Source organism: Pipistrellus hanaki (genome assembly GCF_964339955.1).
Source record: "Pipistrellus hanaki genome assembly, chromosome: 5".
In the NCBI taxonomy this organism is placed as follows: Eukaryota; Metazoa; Chordata; class Mammalia; order Chiroptera; family Vespertilionidae; genus Pipistrellus; species Pipistrellus hanaki.
In genome coordinates this window covers 44,894,235-44,913,544 of record NC_140507.1, presented here as the reverse complement: position 1 = coordinate 44,913,544, position 19,310 = coordinate 44,894,235, and the positions used below count along the sequence as shown (strand labels likewise).

Sequence of the window (19,310 nt, the reverse complement as noted above, 5' to 3'; positions counted from 1 at the left end):
TGAATATTGGTGTTCCTGAAGACCCTTTATACTTACAGGCCAAGGACTTAAATGGTTTTACATATTTTTAAAAGTGTAAATTTTTATTAATTTCAGAGAGGAAGAGAGAGTGTGTGTGAGAGAGAGAGGGGAAGGGGAAAGAGAGAAACATCAATGATAAGAGAGAATCATTGATCGGCTGCACGCCCTACACTGGGAATCGAGCGTGCAATCCAGGGCATGTATTCTGACTGGGAATCCAACTGTGGCCTCCTGGTTCATAGATCGACACTCAATGACTGAGCTACTCTGGCTGGGTGGTTTTACATTTTCAAAGGATTGTAGACAACATAAAACACCACAGAACATGTGTGTGTAGCTTGCAAAGCCTTTAAATATTTCATCTGGCTTTTTACAGAAGTTTGCTGGCCCCCGTAAGACTAATTCAGTCGTTGTTTGGGTTAACAAATTGCTTACTTGCTAAAATGTGTTGGATGACATCTCTCCGTGCTTGTAGGCCATGAACATCGTCACCTCGGTGCTGCTGCTTTATGCCAAAGAGGAGGAGGCTTTCTGGCTCCTGGTGGCCCTGTGTGAGCGCATGCTGCCCGACTACTACAACACCAGAGTTGTTGGTAGGTGGGGACGGACTTACGTTTTCCTCCGCATCTCATCAGGAACATCTCATGTGTGTGTTCCTACAACCCTGATACCGGCCAGAACACAATTCCCAGCCACCCATTAGGCAAGAAAGTTTCAGGCTACCCCAGTTTTCCACAATGGGAACCAGAGAGGGCTTGCTCCGATATAGATTGTAGACGGTTAGACAGGGTCTGTCTCAGCACCAGTTGCGAGCCGTTTGCTTGGGTGCGTCAGTGAGAAGGGGCCCGCGTGTCCTCCGCTGCAGGTGCGCTGGTGGACCAGGGCGTCTTCGAGGAGTTGGCGCGAGACTACGTCCCCCAGCTCTACGACTGCATGCAGGACCTGGGCGTGATCTCCACCATCTCCCTGTCCTGGTTCCTCACCCTGTTCCTCAGCGTGATGCCCTTTGAGAGCGCGGTGGTGGTGGTGGACTGTTTCTTCTACGAAGGAATCAAGGTGATATTCCAGCTGGCCCTGGCTGTGCTGGATGCCAATGTGGACAAGCTGTTGAACTGTAAGGACGACGGGGAGGCCATGACCGTTCTGGGAAGGTAGTGTACGAAGGCTCCTGCAGCACCATGTCTGGATCTTCCCTGTGCTTTTGTTTCCTCCTGGGTTTCCTGAGTCTTAACTGGCTGGGTGGGAATCATCATGCCCACTTCCCTTGGTCAGCTGATTATTCATTTTCATATGCTTGGTTTTTAGAAGTTAGGGGAATTTTGCTTAATTAAGGGAATGACAGTCTTTTGTTTCCAAGTGCAGAGTTTGCAGAAAATGTGTGAACTGAAATGGGAGAATCCCAGCGTAGCCTCCTGGTGACTTAGCCTCCTGACTCGTTTCTTCTTCCAGGTACTTGGACAGTGTGACCAATAAAGACAGCACCCTGCCTCCCATTCCTCACCTCCACTCCCTGCTTAGTGATGATGTGGAGCCTTACCCCGAGGTGGACATCTTCAGACTCATCCGAACCTCCTATGACGTAAGACTTGCTTCCTGGCTCAGAGTCACTTCCATTGCTGACCCCTGGGTGTACCTGCCCCCTTTGACCTGCTGAGAACTAGTTGCTGGAGCAAGTAGCTACCTTCCAGCTAACAGCTTTGAGCTGCAGAGATGGACACTGAATGGGGTCCATGACTTCTCCCTGCTGTAATACCAGGGAGCAGATGGCATGACAGGTTCTCATCCTCCAGTTCTTATGCCCACCCTAAAACCTGGTTGAGTGGCAGCTCAGATCAACTCTGGGTGGACCGAGATGGGGCGGTTGAGAGCAGGCCTGGGGAGGTTGACCTGCACACACCAGTTCACCGCCTATTCTCATGCCAAGTACTAGGTCTTCTCTGAAGTAGCTAAGCCAATCCTCTTCAGTCCAGGCCACATAGAATACCCTGCACCATCTAGAGAAGAACCACCCCTGTGAAGCCTCTAGGATTTCTGGGCCTAGTTGGGAAGCTGCCTTCTGGCCCACGTGACTCCTCAACCTGGTCTTGAGTCACAAAGGAGCTGCTCAGGGTAAAGGAACCAGTGTCATGTGTCTCATAGCATCTGGTGGTTTATGAAGCTCCTAGAACTCAGTGCCCGTAACTCCTCATGGTTTATCTTTTTTCCCCCTACTTAACCTTTGATTTGGTGGCTTTCAATCCTTTCAAATCACTTTAAAAAAATTTTTAAGCTAATTTTTAAAAATACATAAATTCATAGGCTCCATTGCAGACCAATTCCAACTGAATCTCTGGCATAAGGCCAACAATAAGCATTTTTTTTAATAAGTTTCCCCAGCTCATTCCAGTGCCCAGGGAGGGCTGAGAGTCACTGCCCTAGTTGCAGAATGGGGCCGCTCATCACAGAGCCGATGATAACCTGGTTTGGATGGACGCATGACACCAGAGTCTCGCCACACATTTATTTCTGTGCTTCGGGATAATCAGCCTGGAGAATAGAAAAGTAGGGGAGATGCTGGAGCACATTCAGCTCTGAGACCTAGTCAAGCACTGCCCTTCTCTCCCCCTCCCTCCCCCCAGCTTGTCAGGAGGGTGCTCTGATATGTTGATCTAATTTCTCATCAATTTCTGGTGAGGAGAGATGATAGCTTTATTCATAAATGCCTCGAGGGGGAGAATCTCTCTCATTGTGTACCCTCCCCAGCCCCCACTGGGAGGGATTGTAGTGACAGTTGGACAAACAGTTTTCCTTTGGGTGGGCCTGTGGGTGATGTTCTGCAGCTCTGGAGAGTTACCCAGAAGGAAAAGACGAAGTCCCAGCCTCAGTGGACTCAGACACCGAGGTGACCTTTCTGGAGGGCCCAGGACACAGTGAATTACTCCGCAGCAATGAACATGAACAATTTGGATAAATCTCGCAGTCATGATACTGAGTGAAATAAACCAGAACCAAAAGAGAACATTCTGTACAATTTCATTTATATGACGTTGGGAAAAAAAAAACCAAAAAAAAACAAAAAACAGAGCTTCCTAATGTTCCAGATGGCTCATGTGTGTCAGGATTGTGTCCCATCAATCCTGTAGACACCACACTGGGTGCTTCAGCAGGTTTCTCAGAGGTGCCAATCTGGCTCTCTTCCAGAAATTTGGAACGATCCGGGCAGACTTGATTGAGCAGATGAGATTCAAACAGAGACTGAAAGTGATCCAGACGCTGGAGGACACCACCAAACGGAATGTGGTGAGTCCTTGTGGAACCAGTCTGTGGCCTCTTCCTCGCACTCCTGCCGGCTCAGAAATCCCCGCTGACACACTGGCCATGGCTTAGAAGACAGAAGCTTGCCCAACGTGACATGTTGGAGTTTATGAAATTGGTTGTATTTGTTCTTTTTGTAGGTGCGAACCATTGTGACCGAAACATCCTTTACCATTGACGAACTAGAAGAACTTTATGCTCTTTTCAAGGTGAGCTTCCAAGTAAATTTGTGTGCATTCAGGGGATAAAAAAATTCACTTTAATAATTAAATTCTACATTTTTCTGTTACATTTTTTAAGGGAAAGCCTGAGTTATAGTGTGCATAAATAGGAAGATAGAACTTCCTATTTATGCACATAAAAATGGAACACTAATATAAAAAATAAACATTCTTCTAATGCACTTAAGTTGATAGCTAATACGTATAAAATATAACATTTTATCTCCATATAACATTTTATCAATTTCTTTGGACTTACTACTTTTAGGGGTGCACAAAAGTAGGTTTACAGCTGTACACAAAACAGTTTATTCTTATATTATTCTAATCATAACCTGCATGTCTTTTTCCATTTGAACCTACATTTTTGTGATTTCCATTTCATAATTCCAGACCAGAAAATATAATGTTATTGAAGTAAAGTAATGCAGATTTTTTTTTCTTCAGAAAAAAAATAGTTTAGTCATAGCTATCATTATCAACATCTTAGGTGAAAATGTGCAATTGATAGGGGGGAAAAAATTAAAAGATACCTTTTATGCAGGTACCAATTTTATCACGCTCTCTCACTGTGTAGCTTGTATACGGTGTCTTTTACTGCCAGAAATACACTTGGCTGTATTGAGGACGGTAGAGTTAGTACAGGAACAGCCCTGGCCAGTGTGATTCAGTGGTTGGAATGTCGGCCCGCTCACCAAGGGGCTGCAGGTTCAATTCCCAGTCAACAGCATGTACCTTGGGGTTGCAGGTTTGATTCCCGGCCCAAAGGTACATAGTATGAGAACAAACCATAAAGGCACAGACATAAAGGTCTGAGTTGAGTACGAATCATTTAGAATCAGAATGTGATAGCTGTATTGGGATGTTCTATTATTTTAGTTTCACTGATGTCTGATCCCTGTAGGTGCTTCAAACATGTATGTTGAGTACAGAAGTAAATGGTGATTAGTTATCAATCTGGTACACACTCTACATGCTTTGGATGTGGGCACAGAGAGATTGAGGCTTCATAGTTGGTTAGTGGTGTGCTCTGTCCATCCAGTCCTATGACCCACAGAGTGGACAATGGCGCCCCCATCAGCCTCCATTCAGCACTTGAGAGTGAAGTCTCCATTGTGTGCCATTAACCAATATCTCTAAAGCCCTGCAGCTAATCACTTGGTGTAAGTGGTTATCCGTAAGAAAAGGGTCCCTCTTTGATCTTAAAGGAAAAAGATAATGATCTAAGTGGAAGCAAAACGAAAAAAAAATATAATGATCTTTGAACACTAACTGGCATTAATTTATTAAACACTTATGGAGACATGACTGTGTGTCAGACACCCATCCTACCAGACCCTTCAGCTCTTCTGGGTAGCAGGGGAAGGGAGGGTCCCTATAGCTTTAGGTAAAGGTAAGATGCCATCCTCTCCAAGGCACGTACTGTTGGAATTTGGGCTAAAACTTGCTGGAAAAGGTGAAAGGCTGCCACCCTGACACAGATTTGGTTGAAAATGTGGTCCAGACCCCTTTGCCCTAGTTTCATTTAAACGTTTTCCAAATTCATCACTTTGGTTCTTTTCAATCTCTGCGCCCTGTCCCCAGATGATGGGCTGTGTGATCTCAGCCCAGAGCAGGGCAATGATGATCTTCACGGCTTGTCTTTCCTGAGGGTTATGAGCACCGTGAAAGTGTCTCTACCACATTCAGGCTGGTTCCAAAGTCCCTTGTGTGCCTTAGTTAGGAGGAAACCAGAGGCCCGGTGCATGAATTCGTGCACGGGTAGGGTCCAGCTGGCCTGCCCTCATTGGGGCCTATCAGGGGCAGGGCCTGCCAGGAGGAGGGGATGTGGGAAGTTGATCACCTGACCTCACCCCCTGGTCGAACTCCTGGTGGAGGGGACACTTTTCAAATTAGCCTTTTATTATATAGGATGCCCTGGGTAACCTTTATCCATGGACATCATTCAGGTAAAGGGGACCCCTCCCAGAGATGTGTCATCAATAAGTGCCACCCAGAGATGGGCATCACTGATGATAGATCAGGGTATAGGGCAGCCCCTGAGACTTCAGCCTCCACCTCCTTCCCTCTGATATCACCCCTGCCTCTGCCTGTAGCCAGGAGTGCGTCCCCACGCCCCAGTGAAGTACCACAGCCTTTCAGTATTCTCCCAGGACTACATTGCAGGAAAGCTGGTTTTGCCTCTTTTCTCCACCTCTTCTTCCTCTTCTCATCCCTCCTCCTACTCCCCTCTTTTCTAGATTCCCAGTACACTACTGTGATAAAGACATTGCTCTTCTTTGCTCCTTTGTAAGTGAGAGCAAAATGGAATTGCTACACACTCACAATAGACTTCCTCCCCACCTTTTCAGAACCTCTGGGCGAGGGGGAAGGAACTGTTCTGAAAGTGCTTTGTTCTGTGGTAATATTTATACATGTTTATAGTGAAATAGTAAAACAGGGAATTAAAAATGCAGCCCTGTTTTCATGGCCATTCCTCCCCCACCTACCACCCAGCACTAACATGCGTGTGTGTGTGTGTGTGTGTGTGTGTGTGTGTGTGTGTGTGAGTGAGGAAGGCGGATTCTTCGGTTCTTCTGGTCCTGTCTATATGTTTTATCTTTATGGTCTTCCTAGAAGAGGCATCTATTGATCATCCACAATCAATATGACCTCAGGAGGAGAGAGGCTGCCTCTCTTCCAAGGACGGAAACAGGAAGCTCTCTCCTCTCCTCCCCACAGTGGCTCCTCCCATACCTGCTCTCAGCTATTTCAGATGAGTGAGAGGGGAGGGCCACCCTTTCGCAGCTTGAATGCTGCGTGGCTAGGACGATATTGTGTGATTTTGGTGGCCAGGAAGCAGAGGGTTTATGGGACAGTAAATTATGAACTGGGACACAAAATGTCGTTATGGGTGGCTTTGGCTAACCGGTTGGATGACCTGTGTGGGCCACTTGAGCCCAGAAAGCAAAGTGGTCACGTGGCCTAAATGACGGATGCTTTTCAGGTTAACATTCTCTTTGTTTCTTTTAAATAAAAACAGTGTTCATCTTCAAGGGAGTTATTTCTTAAAATGCTTGGAGGGTGTGTATAAGAGGAAGAAGGTGGGGGTGGGGGTTCCCTTTCTTTCTTCACTTACTCCAGTAACTGAACCAGATCTTTCATGCCGATGTTAACTGCAGAAATGGTTGCCATGGAGCTGAGGCAGTTGCGGGAGGTTCAGGTGGAGATAGAACAGAAGAAGACAGAGGTGCCCTGAGACCAGAGCAATGCCCCGGGAGGTGCCCACGGATTGGCCAGAACCCTGTTTCCAAACGTGAGGGCCGGCCTTTTCTCCTGGAACCTGCTCTGAGATGCAGTCCTCCGAACCGTCCTGTCCTTTGTGTTTTCAGGCAGAACATCTCACCAGCTGCTACTGGGGCGGGAGCAGCAACGCGCTGGACCGGCACGACCCCAGCCTGCCTTACCTGGAACAGTACCGCATTGACTTCGAGCAGTTCAAGGGGATGTTTGCTCTCCTCTTTCCCTGGGCCTGTGGAGCTCACTCCGACGTGCTGGCCTCCCGCCTGTTCCAGTTACTAGACGAGAACGGAGACTCTCTGATTAACTTCCGAGAGTTCGTCTCTGGGCTAAGTAAGGATGTGATGTGGCTGTATGACCTGGGAGGGCATGATGGGTGGTGACGCCTGTGGTGCGTAGTGCTGGCTGGCCCCAGGGCCACAGCCCACACTGCCTCAGAAGATTGGAGTTAGAGAGCGGAGCGGCACATTTTAGGGCTTGCAAACTGATTGTAAAACTCATTTTGAGCTCATGAATATACTATTATTAAATCATTGTATTTGACATTTGATAAACCCCACTGCTAGTTAAAAAAAATATATATATATCAGAGAATTGGCAAGACAATAAAATGCCAGCCTAAACACTGAAACCACAGACCATGATAAGGAGAAAAATAAATGTTTGGGCAGATTGCTTTTCTTTGACCAAGAAAATTATATTTTTATTATGTATAAAACTAGAGGTCCAATGCATAAAGATTCATGCAAGAATGGGCCTTCCTTCCCCTGGCTGCCGGCACCGCCTTCACTCTGGCCAGAGCCACCTTTCCACCTTCTCATGCTGCCTGGAGACCCAGAGAGACTGGGCTGGGGTAGTGTGGAATGCCTGCGTCCTTCCCCATCCCAGGCCATTCCGGTGCCTGCATATGCAAAATAACCTGCCATCTTTGTTGGGTTAGTTTGCATAATAACTTCTGATTGGCTGGTGAGCATCATAAAAGTACAGTAAATTAGCATGTTACTCTTTCATTAGTGTAGATGTTTCATTAAATTTCATAGAAGCATTTAATGATTTTTTTATTTTTTTAATGCATATTTATATATCTTTATTGACTTCAGAGAGGAAGGGAGAGGGAGAGAGAGATAGAAACATCAATGATGAGAGAGAATCATTGATTGACTGCCTCCTGGAGGTTCCCTAATGGGGACTAAACCCGAAACCCAGGCATGTGCCCTTGACTGGAATCAAACCTGGGACCCTTCAGTCTGCAGGCTTACACTCTATCCACTGAGCCAAACCAGTTCGGGCTAATGATGTTTTTAATAAAGGCCTGAGAAAACCACACAGCTTCGCAGTCTTCAGGGCAACATTTTCTCTCGTTAGCAGGGAGGAAGGACCATGGCTCAAGAGAACGCACCCCCACCTCTCACCAGCAGCGTGTGGTTTCCGCCTGACAGCCTTGCTGTCTGACCTGCTCACTGCCCTCTATCCTAGTGGACTCTCCTTCACTTGGCATTGAGGGGAAAGGCCACCTCGTAGTTGAGCTTGGCCGACGGGTACGAGTTGTGGGTGTAGCAGGCATTGTCAGGCTGCCAGAATGAGATAAGAAGGAAAGATGTTTGTTTTTTTCTAATTGTGCCACTCGGTGACCTTGGGCTACATACTTTAAAAGGACATGCCCGAGAAGGATGAAGCTGGCAGGCACAGAGCCACTGATGGTTCCAAAAGTGCCCTGAACCTTTCAGAATAGTGACTGGAAGGCTGAAAGGCCCGAGAAAACTGATGGTCTCTAAACAGGCAAAGAGGTCCTCTTAGGTAAGAAAAAATTACTTGTGTAAAGTGCTCATCAATATCAGGACATGGAGGAACTAGCCGTGGTGAAGGGCAGGCACTGTTCTGATGCTGTGGGCTTTGTCCTTAATCACTGCATCCAGACAGCAGCCCTTTGAGGAAGCAGCAGTAACGATGTCTAACGTTTACACAGCTTTGACTCTGAGCCAGGCCTTGCCCTCGTGCTTCCTGTGCATTTCATGTGCCTAAAGGACACGGCTAAGCTGTAGTTCAAACCCAGGCCGCCTGGAGACACAGTGCGTGCTGTTCCTATTACTACCTGCATGCTTATTATTAGATTTCTCATTTTCAGTTAAGGAAATGGAAGCTCAGAAAAGTTAAGTAACTTGCTGGGACATTTATCTGTTATTGAACTGAATTGGACGCACAGTTAGCACACGCTGGGCCCAGAGTTCGTATGACTGCTGTCGCAAAAGCTCATTTTTTCCTAATTACTCCATGCCAAAGACAGCAAACACAATGTTTTGTTTTGAGGGAAGAAGGAGGTATTAATTTTAAAGTACACATAGAATGCCTAAGTGCATTCAGCTTTTAAAAAAAAAAAGTGAGACAGCCCTAACTGGTTTGGCTCAGTGGATAGAGCATCGGCCTGCAGACTGGAGGGTCCTAGGTTCAATTCTGATCAAGGGCATGTACCTTGATTGTGGGCACATCCCCAGTAGGGGGTGTGCAGGAGGCAGCTGATGGATGTTTCTCTCTCATCCATGTTTCTAGCTTTCTATCCTCTTTCTCTTTGTAAAAAATCAATAAAATATATATATATTTTTAAATGAGACAATTTAGAAAAGGCTAAGGATTCCTTTGATCCTACCCTAACTTAATTTTATATTGGTGTCTATGAAAAGGGTTTTTCTTTTTAAAATTATCTTTGAACAAGAACAAGGAAGAGGAAAAAGAGGTTCTGCACTAGAACATGATAGAAATAAATACAAATATTTAATTCACTTAGTGCAGTCAACTCCAATAAGAAAAATACTTTCCAAAATCTTCAAGAAAGGAGAGTCCAAAAGTGAGAATACATGGAAAAAGAGTACACACACTTCTTAAAATGCAGGGAGTTCTTGAGCAGAGCAAGCCGCCGCCCAGATGACAGGGAGAGTTCTGAGCTGCTGTTGGGTAATGGGTCAGGTACAGTGACGGAGACAGACAAGTGAGCCATAAAAGCGAAATTCTGTTCAAGTTTTTAAAAATCAAAACGTGGATTTTGGTGAAGATGGATCTGTAACATTAATATTAATCCCCAGGAAGATTTCTTTAGAAATCTGAACAAATAAATGGTCTATAATGGAATTAGAAATAAGGGATTGCTCTCAGCAGCCATGAATTAGCTGTATCTTCTTCTCCAGTTGTGTTGCTAAAAGGTAAGAGTCTGTAAACACATCACAGATGCCATGATGCAGCAGGTCATTGGACAAATAACTCATGGTAAATGGAGAAGGTAGAAGCGTCTGAAGTCGGTGATTGCATGACTATCTGAACACTGGCTCCAAAGTGCAATGTGTAATGTGGCAGTTTCAGCCGAGAGTTCTCTAGTACCGTGGGCTTGGTATGAACCTCTGTGATTGTTTCCTAACTGACTCTCCCAAGGTCACAGACTAAGTACAGAGGATTTGAAACCAGGGATCCTGATTCCAGAGCTCTTAACCCAAACATGCCCTGGCCAGATCTTCTGTCACCTAGAGTCTTGGTTTCAACCTGTAAAAGGTAGACTTCTCACCCTAACCGGTTTGGCTCAGTGGATAGAATGTCTGCCTGCAGACTGAAAGGTCCCAGGTTAGATTCAGGTCAAGGGCATGTACCTTGGTTGCAGACACATTCCCAGTAGGGGGTGTGCAGGAGGCAGCTGACCGATGTTTCTTTCTCATCAATGTTTCTAACTCTCTATCCCTCTCCCTCTCTGTAAAAAATCAAATAAAATACATTTTTTTAAAAAGTAGACTTCTTTGGGGAATGCTAAGCCTGGAGGAGTTTCTAACACACGGTGCATTTCATGTTTGTGTTTTTGGAATTCTAGGTGCTGCCTGCCATGGGGACCTCACAGAGAAACTCAAACTCCTGTACAAAATGCATGTCTTGCCTGGTAAGTGAGCCATACACAGCAGCACATGCACGTAACCATGACCTGTTTGCCTCTTCGATATACAAAATCACTCACTGGTCACTAAGAATGAACTGAATAATGACACTCTGCCTAACTTCCTGAGTCAGCTCCTTGAGTCTGCAGTCATTTACCTGTCAGAGTAGGAGCTGTGTTGACAGCAAAGAGTACTCTCTGCAAGAGAAAGAATAATTAGCATTTAGCACCATGTGGAATTCCAGGCACTCTGAGATGTTGACTCTAAGGTAGTAGTTCTAGCCCTGACACAAACAAGTAGGAAAGATGTAACTTTTAAATAAGAATGTAACTTTTAAACAAGGTTGGCCTCCAGCTGGGATCTAGCTAACAAAATAATTAAAGAGTTGGCATTAGGATAGAGACAGGGTAAAACTTTAGATTGTGGCCCTCCCCCACCTGTGTACCTTCAGCGCCGCCTCCTTCCTGGGTCACCTCTTTAATGAGCACAGCACAGGGTCACCGAGTGGCCCTGCCTGTGTGAGAATGACCTTTCCTGCTCTCTCCAGAGCCGTCCTCTGATCAAGACGAGCCAGATTCTGCTTTTGAAGCAACTCAGTATTTCTTTGAAGATATCACCCCAGAATGCACACACGGTAAGTGGCTTTTTTCACCAGGGTACTGTATTTCCCTTCCACAGAGCCCTCTGCCACTGGGAAAAGTTACTTCCAAAGCTAGTCAGTCATAGAAGTATATGGATATGCTTGCTTGATACGTTACTTTTTAATTACAGTTTATATTAAATACTACTTTGTATTAGTTCCTGGTGTACATAGTGGTTAGACAATCATATACTTTACAGAGTGTTCCCCCTGATATTTCCAGTACCATACAGAGCTATTACAATATCATTGAACATCTTCCTCATGCTGTACTTCACACCACGTGACCATTCTGTAACTGCCAATCTACTTCTCAGTCTTTCACCTTCTCACCCAGTCCTCCCACCCTACCTCACAGCTGGCAACCATCAGTCTGTTCTCTGTGTCTATGAGTCTGTTTCTGTTTGTTCTTTTTCTTACGATTCCACATAGGAGGGAAATCATGTGGTATTTGTCTTTCTATGACATGTTACTTTCTTTTAAAATTTTTGAATTTGGGCAACTATCGGGGGCAGGTACTTCAGCTCGCTGAAGGGACCATGGCCTTGTGTCCACTAGCTTAGAGAAGACACGTCCGCCGAGCTGTGCATACTGCTCCCCTCTCCCTGCCCGTCAGGCTCAGCAGGAACACCGTGCTGTTACTGTGCTGCTATCCCCAGTCCGGACAAGCATTTGTATCAGAAAACGTTCTCTCAGATCCGCCTTTGCTCTGTGACAGGTGTCTGCAAATTCCAAGCCGTGGGTCCAAATCTCAGAATGATTCTGACATTTTTAAATGGGTTTTTTTTTTTTAATCACAAGTAATCTTTCATGACATGGGCAAGTTATATCAAATTTAAACTTTAGTGCCCATTAGTAAAGTTTTATTGGAACACTGCTGTGGGAACCCTTAACACGACCCACATGATTAGGGCCCACTCAGGGTCCGGTTTTTGGAGGCCACACACTAAAATGAAGAGAGAGACTAGAAAAGAGTTAATTTGGGACAAATGGGGGGCCAGGCGGGAGTCAACCTCTAGTGGGAAGACTCCACTAGGCTCTGGCCTTGCTATCCCTTTTATTGAGGCTGCTATGGGATACACCCATTACCCTAAAGCAGCTTTGGGAAACACCCATAGCCCTTAGGCAGGTAATAAGTGGATTATCATATCAGTAAGGATTTACATGATTACAAGATGGGGAAGTTGCCTCAGTTACTATTGTCTCAATTAGATAGGGTGTGGTTGGCTCTGACCTTTCAGAACTTCAAGGTTGACCAGCCTCTTTCTATTAGTGAGACATTGATTGGTTTCCGGCATACTGCCAAGCTGTTATTCATTTGTATGTTGTCCACGGCTGCTTTCATTCTATAGGGGTGGACTTGGGAGCTGGGGCAGAGACACCCCGCCTGCAGGGCCTCAGATAGAGAGGGTGGGCAAAAATAGGATTATACTTCTGAGTACGCAAAACACGGAGTTTATCTTTGTGTTATTTTTGTTAATTATTGTACTATTTTTCACACGAACAACTACTTCATCCGGCATTTACTGTCTGGCCCTTGAATGCTGCCTGTGTGTTTATTAGGTCTACAGAGACATGACCCATCTCATTGTGTATACCCCCTACTTATTAAGTCACATACTGCTTTGTCTTGCAGGATTAAGCAGCGTCTCTCAGTTTGCCACGGCAGTGGGTTTTCTGTCTTCTAATTCATCTTGAGGGCAGCTTCATGGCTTGCCCAAGTCTGACAGTAAACGTGGGTTGCTCCTAAGTCCTGTTGCCTGTTAAATCTTGTCCTCCCAGAACAAGCACAGCTTAGACCCACTTTTAACTGAGCCCTAAGTCATTGAGCAGAGGAGTGAGCCAGACCCAGGCTCACTATTATTGGCACTAGGAACTGAGAGTCAGCGCTTTGGACAGAATCTGTATTCTATTACCTAGGTGACCGCAGGCATCCAACTCCAAAGATACTATTGCTTTGTGTTGAAAATTTAAATTTATATAACATATAAAATAAGCTAAAGATATCTTTAAATCTTGTAATACAAAGGTAACAGATAATATCTTAAAACATTTCTTTTCCATCCTTATTCATATATAGTCAATTAACTCTAATTTGGGGACAAACTGCCTATGCAGTTTTATATCCTGGTTTTTTTTTTTCCCCCCACTTCAAATCCAGTAAGCATGTTGCCACATTATTAAACATTCTCTAAAAATGTGGTTTTAAATGGTTGTATACTGTTCATTGCATGGGCTTACCATACAGTAGTTTTGAATATCAATACTTGTTTGGTAAATCATTTCAACTGGAAGGGAGAGGACTTCCTTTTTTAAAAAATTTCTTTTTGATTAAGGTATTACATATGTGTCCTTATCCCCCCAGAGAGGACTTTCTCCGTGACATATAGTACGTTGCCCTCACTCTGCCTTCAAATCAACTGGGATTGCTTGGACACTAAATGCACTCAAGGTCATATGTGGGGCAGACAGGCACCTTGTGGATGGTTGAAGAAGCGCTGCAGGCTCTCCCACCGCTGACACTGAGGGGAAGCTGGTGCTGGCCACCTCTCTCTTTCAAAATGCTCGTGTGCTTTGTAACATCCTGCTCTAAGAAGGAAAAAAAACGTTAAATGTGGTTTCCCCGAAAGTCATTGTTTCAAAATGCCAGATTATAAATAGGAAGGAATTTTGGAACATATAGCATTTGTTTTATCAACATGGGTTTTTGTTTCTTTTTAGAGAGTGAGTTTTTGGTCTTTTGAGGGGCCTGACAGAAAATCCGTCCTTTGTATGCAAAGTTGGGGATGGCAGTGTAACAGGAGGAGGAAAAGCAAGATTCGAGGGGCAAGCGCCACCCCTTTTTCTGTACTGAAGACGACATGATGTCATCCCTTTTTTTCCTGGTTGTACGTTAAACCCCAGTTGTGATAAACAATCCTGAGTGAGGTATTTCTTTGCCTAGAAATAGGATTGTCGGATAAATTATGGGACAGCCCGTAAAAATTTTATTTCAAATAAGCAGTCAGCAGTTTGTTTAGCACGTGTGCCCCGGGCGCTATTTGGGACACACTTTACTGAAAAATGATTTGTTGTTGATCTTAAATTCAAATTTAACTTAGTGTGCTGGGGTTTTGTTTTGTTTTGTTTTGTTTTGTTTTGCTAAGCCAGGCAACCCTACCTAGTGGTTTCTCTGTTTTCTACTACCAATGCTTAATGTATGGGTTTATTACATAACAGTCTACTCTTTCTTCTGATTATTCCTTGGCAGTGGTTGGCTTAGATAGCAGAAGCAAGCACAGCGCAGACGATGGCTTCGTTACCGTGAGTCTGAAGCCAGACAGAGGTACAGACTTTCTTCCATACGTTTACCTTGCTGCGGGTTGGGCACTGTTTCTTGGCGTTTGAACACTTATTTCTCGATATTTGGGTTTTAGGGAAGAGGGCAAATTCTCAAGAAAACCGTATTTATCTGAGGCTCTGGACTACAGAAAATAAGTCAAAATCAAAGAATGCAAAGGACTTACCCAAATTGAATCAGGTAAGCTCTCGACACTTCAGTACATTCATATTAAACCTGACAACTCTGTTTCCTGATCGTAGGTAAATATAGAATAAATACCCCTCAAAGGCAATGGCAGCTTGGGCACTTAGGTAGTATCTGTTTCCACCTATTCTGTGCATCAAAAATATGCTCACTTGTGAGAAAATGACCTCTCAAAGAAAATGTGAATCACGAAATATCCAATTTTGAGAGTCCACACCTTATTCCAGTCATTAGAAATACCCCAGATACTCAAAGGACCAGGCTGAGCTGTTTTCAGTTCTCTGCTCAGCTATGAAGACTTATGACATTTTTTTCTTCAAAAGCTGATGTGTAATGAGGGAGATGAGACTACATAGGTCATTAGAACATAGCATGGACGGGCTGACTTTCCTAAGGGAAAACAGATAAGCCATCTGGGTGGGGCGGGAAGGCATTTCTCTGTCCGGGGAGAGAGGGGCGGGGGGGGGGGGGGGGGGACCTGAGCTAATAACCTTGGGAAAACCGACATGCCTACCTAAGGTTGTAGGTGTTAGATGAGATGAGAGCTGGGATTTCCCTACCATACTTCAACAGAGAATGAAAACATTAAGGAAGCAACTGTATAAAAGTCAGTCTGAATTCTAAGGGACGGGTATATGAAGGTTCATTTCATTCTTCCCCCTGTCACTGATGTTGCAAGTTTTCCAAATTGTAAAAAAGGGTACCCTCCTTATTCAATAAAGAAATAAAAAAAATTAAAAAAATGGTACCGTCCTTAAGAGCTAGAGAGCGCACCAACCCCCCCTGCACAGGACTGTTCGGGATCTTTCAGGAGCCCTAAAGCCAGATGGCTTTGCAGGCCACTTCCGCCCTGTCCTTGCTCCCCAGGAGATGCTGACATTCTCTGTGCTTCCCCACATCCCTCGCAGGGGCAGTTCATCGAGCTGTGCAAGACGATGTACAATATGTTCAGCGAGGACCCCAACGAGCAGGAGCTGTACCACGCCACGGCGGCGGTGACCAGCCTCCTGCTGGAGATCGGGGAGGTGGGCAAGCTCTTCATCGCCCAGCCGGCGGCCAAGGAGGCGGGCAGCGGGGCCAGCGCCCAAGGCATCCTGGGAGTGCCCTTCTCCAGGAAAGGGCCCCCCGGTCAGCCTTACGGGATGGAGCCCCCGGAGGCCCACCCGGCCAGCCTGGCGGGCGACAGCGAGGAGCACTCCCTGGGAGGGCAGATGGAGGACATCAAGCTGGAGGACTCCTCGCCCCGGGACAACGGGGCCTCCTCCGCCATGCTCATCTCCGACGACGACACCAAGGACGACAGCTCCATGTCCTCGTACTCGGTGCTGAGCGCCGGCTCCCATGAGGAGGACAAGCTGCACTGCGAGGACATCGGGGAGGACACGGTGCTGGTGCGCAGCGGCCAGGGCACCGCGGCGCTGCCCGGCAGCACCTGCCTGGACCGCGACTGGGCCATCACCTTCGAGCAGTTCCTGGCCTCCCTCCTCACGGAGCCCGCCCTGGTGCGGTACTTTGACAAGCCCGTGTGCATGATGGCCAGGATCACCAGCGCGAAGAACATCAGGATGATGGGCAAGGCGCTCCCCTCGGCCAGTGACTATGAGATCTCCGCCTTGTCTGGCTGACCCGCCTTCCCTGGGAGGGGGCGGGGAACCAAGGGGCCGGGAAAGGGTCTTTTTTTTTTTTTATGTTCTTCTCTCTTGAGGTATCTTTCTTTCTTTTAAATTAAATATTTATTAGTACCCGGCTCGAAACCTCGTGTTTTCCTAATATAATACAATGCAAACTGTTGGAGAAATATTTAACATCTTGCTGTAGGAATAGGACTCTCTCTTGCTTGGTGGGGGAAGGGGGGTTTACCAGTATATTCAGTGAATTCCAAAAAAAAAGATGAATCTGTCCGTGATATGTGTGTATTATAACTTCTTAGTCTTGCTATCAAGCTGTATACATGGTTTAAAAAAAAAAATAGTGCTGCTTAATGATAAATCAGGCAGCAGCCATTTGTGTAGTTGGGCTTTATAAGTAAAATGAGAGCTGTGAGGGAAAGGAAATGTTCTTAAATGGAATGGGCGTTGTCAGCTGGGGTAAATCCTAGAACACTTTGGGGAGCGTTAAAACTATTTTTTAAGATTTGAAATATATTTCATAAAAAGTCCTCTATTCAAAAATTATATTCCGCAGATATTCCCCTCAAGGGGAAAACATTTGAGGTTCTAAACAGTGATGAAAGTGTGATTTTTTTTTTTTTAATATGGTGCCAGATTAACGGTTCTATTTGATCAATTCGGACAAATTTTGCATTTAAGAAACCAGCTATTTTTTGTGTCGGCTGCCAGAATTCAGAGAAAAGGAACAGCCTTTGGTTACAGAGTGGCAACGAAGATGACTGAGGGCTCAGGATTTTTTCTGCAACGGGAGGGGAAATAGAATAAAAGTACTGATGCTTCTGATCCTGGATTTTCAGCTTCTTGTTACTCATTACAAATAAAGCAAAAAATAAAAATAAATATATAAACTTCACCATTTCCATACATTTCGTAGATTCCAGAAATTTATACCATGTATCACATACAATCATCTTTCCAATTAAATCAATGTAGAGATCACGTAAACAGGGGGGGGAAACCCTGCAAGATAAGGTAACTGAATGTCTTAAAGCAGAATTTGTCACTTTATATAAAGCATAGTATACGCTGTCTATTTCCTGAATGGATGTGGAAATAAAACTAGCACACCTGCACTTTGGAGTCATGCTTCTGTTTTGTTACTGCTCTCACGTCAGATGTTGGAGGTTCTTCCCTTATTGTGGACTTCATCACCACGGTCACATTTCCTTTGCTTCTTTGGGATATTCCCTTCAACGCATTCCTTTACGTTACTGTACATTGTGTCCTTATTTTAGCTGTCGCTGTGTTTTTTTCTCTCCAATTTTGTTTACAGAATGATTTTTAAACTGTCAAATGAAGTAGTGTTAACCTCAAATAAGATCAATGTGAACAAATAAAATACGTCAGATACTCAGCTGTGGCTTTTGTGGGTGTTTGAGTTCCTGCTTAAGGCAATGACATTCATTCTTCTTTTAACAACATTGCAGGGGAAATTATATTAGGCAACCATTTTGACTAAGTAAACATTTTTATAGGCAAGTGTGTAGTGGTGTGCATATGAAGGCATGCATTTAAAATAGGAAAGGAATTTTATTTATCTGGTTAACTTAAACTGCAGAAGTGAGTAAAGGGTGAAAATTCATGTTCCATTCTTTTTTTTTTCTTCTTTTTTTTTTTGGTGGTTTAAATCTTTATTGTTGAAAGTATTTCATAAGTCTCCTTTTTCCAGCATGGCAGCAGCGTACACTCTCGCTCTCGGGGCTCGTGTTAGTCTGTTTGCTTCTATAGGATATGAATGGAGGAGCCCTGAGCCTCAGACATGACTGTCCAGCTTGGTCTCTGAGACAAGTAGGCTTGTCAGCTCATTCCTAAGGCAAGCAGAGCTTTTCAAAGAGCATTTTCTTTAAAAAAAAAAAAAAAAAAAAAAAATTCTATCTAGCTTTTAACGGTTGGATTATATCTTTTTAGCATCTCCGTGGGTTATTCTCTTTTATTTCCATGTCATGTGATTTACCTTCAGTGAGTGGTCACTTTCCATCTAGCTCTTATGATTTGTTTCCCATGCTCATGATCACTCCACTCCCACGGCTGGTGGGTTCAATGTCTCCGTCCTGAGAGACTGGACCTGGCGTTCCAGTCAGCTCCTGCTGTAGAGCACTGGGTCTGTCCTCAGCGGAGCAGCTTTCAGAGAGGAAACCATGAAAGAGAACATGGGTTGGGGGGTGGGGGGGGTGGGGAGGAAACCTGCGGCCAGAGAGCTGGGCAAATGAGTGAGCAGGAACAGTGAGTGTGCAAGAACAGTGAGTGCAGTAGGAACAGTGAGTGTGCAGGAACAGTGAGTGCAGTAGGAACAGTGAGTGTGCAGGAACAGTGAGTGCAGTAGGAACAGTGAGTGTGCAGGAGCAGTGAGTGTGCAGGAGCAGTGAATGTGCAGGAACAGTGAGTATGCAGGAACAGTGAGTGTGCAGGAGCAGTGAATGAGCAGGAACAGTGAGTGTGCAGGAACAATGAGTGTGCAGGAACAGTGAGTGCGCAGGAACAGTGAGTGCAGTAGGAATAGTGAGTGTGCAGGAATAGTGAGTGTGCAGGAACAGTGAGTGTGCAGGAACAGTGAGTGCAGCAGGAACAGTGAGTGCAGTAGGAACAGTGAGTGCAGCAGGAATAGTGAGTGCAGGAACAGTGAGTGCAGTAGGAACAGTGAATGAGCAGGAACAGTGAGTGTGCAGGAACAGTGAGTGTGCAGGAGCAGTGAGTGCTCAGGAACAGTGAGTGTGCAGGAACAGTGAGTGTGCAGGAGCAGTGAGTGCTCAG

The 19,310-nt window shown here is 45.2% G+C and overlaps 1 protein-coding gene across 1 annotated transcript in view; it reads left to right on the top strand.

Moving 5' to 3' along the window:
* TBC1D9 (TBC1 domain family member 9) overlaps positions 1 to 17,913 on the top strand; it is a 75,675-nt gene extending 57,762 nt beyond the window's left edge. The window contains exons 11-21 of the mRNA XM_084884234.1: positions 497 to 614; positions 887 to 1,172; positions 1,471 to 1,600; positions 3,202 to 3,300; positions 3,456 to 3,524; positions 6,908 to 7,148; positions 10,663 to 10,728; positions 11,271 to 11,357; positions 14,614 to 14,688; positions 14,780 to 14,883; positions 15,798 to 17,913. Coding sequence (XP_084740360.1) covers positions 497 to 614; positions 887 to 1,172; positions 1,471 to 1,600; positions 3,202 to 3,300; positions 3,456 to 3,524; positions 6,908 to 7,148; positions 10,663 to 10,728; positions 11,271 to 11,357; positions 14,614 to 14,688; positions 14,780 to 14,883; positions 15,798 to 16,514 — 1,992 coding nt within the window. The 3' untranslated portion in view covers positions 16,515 to 17,913. The remainder of the gene's footprint in view (positions 1 to 496; positions 615 to 886; positions 1,173 to 1,470; positions 1,601 to 3,201; positions 3,301 to 3,455; positions 3,525 to 6,907; positions 7,149 to 10,662; positions 10,729 to 11,270; positions 11,358 to 14,613; positions 14,689 to 14,779; positions 14,884 to 15,797) is intronic.
* The last annotated feature ends 1,397 nt before the right edge of the window (positions 17,914 to 19,310 follow it).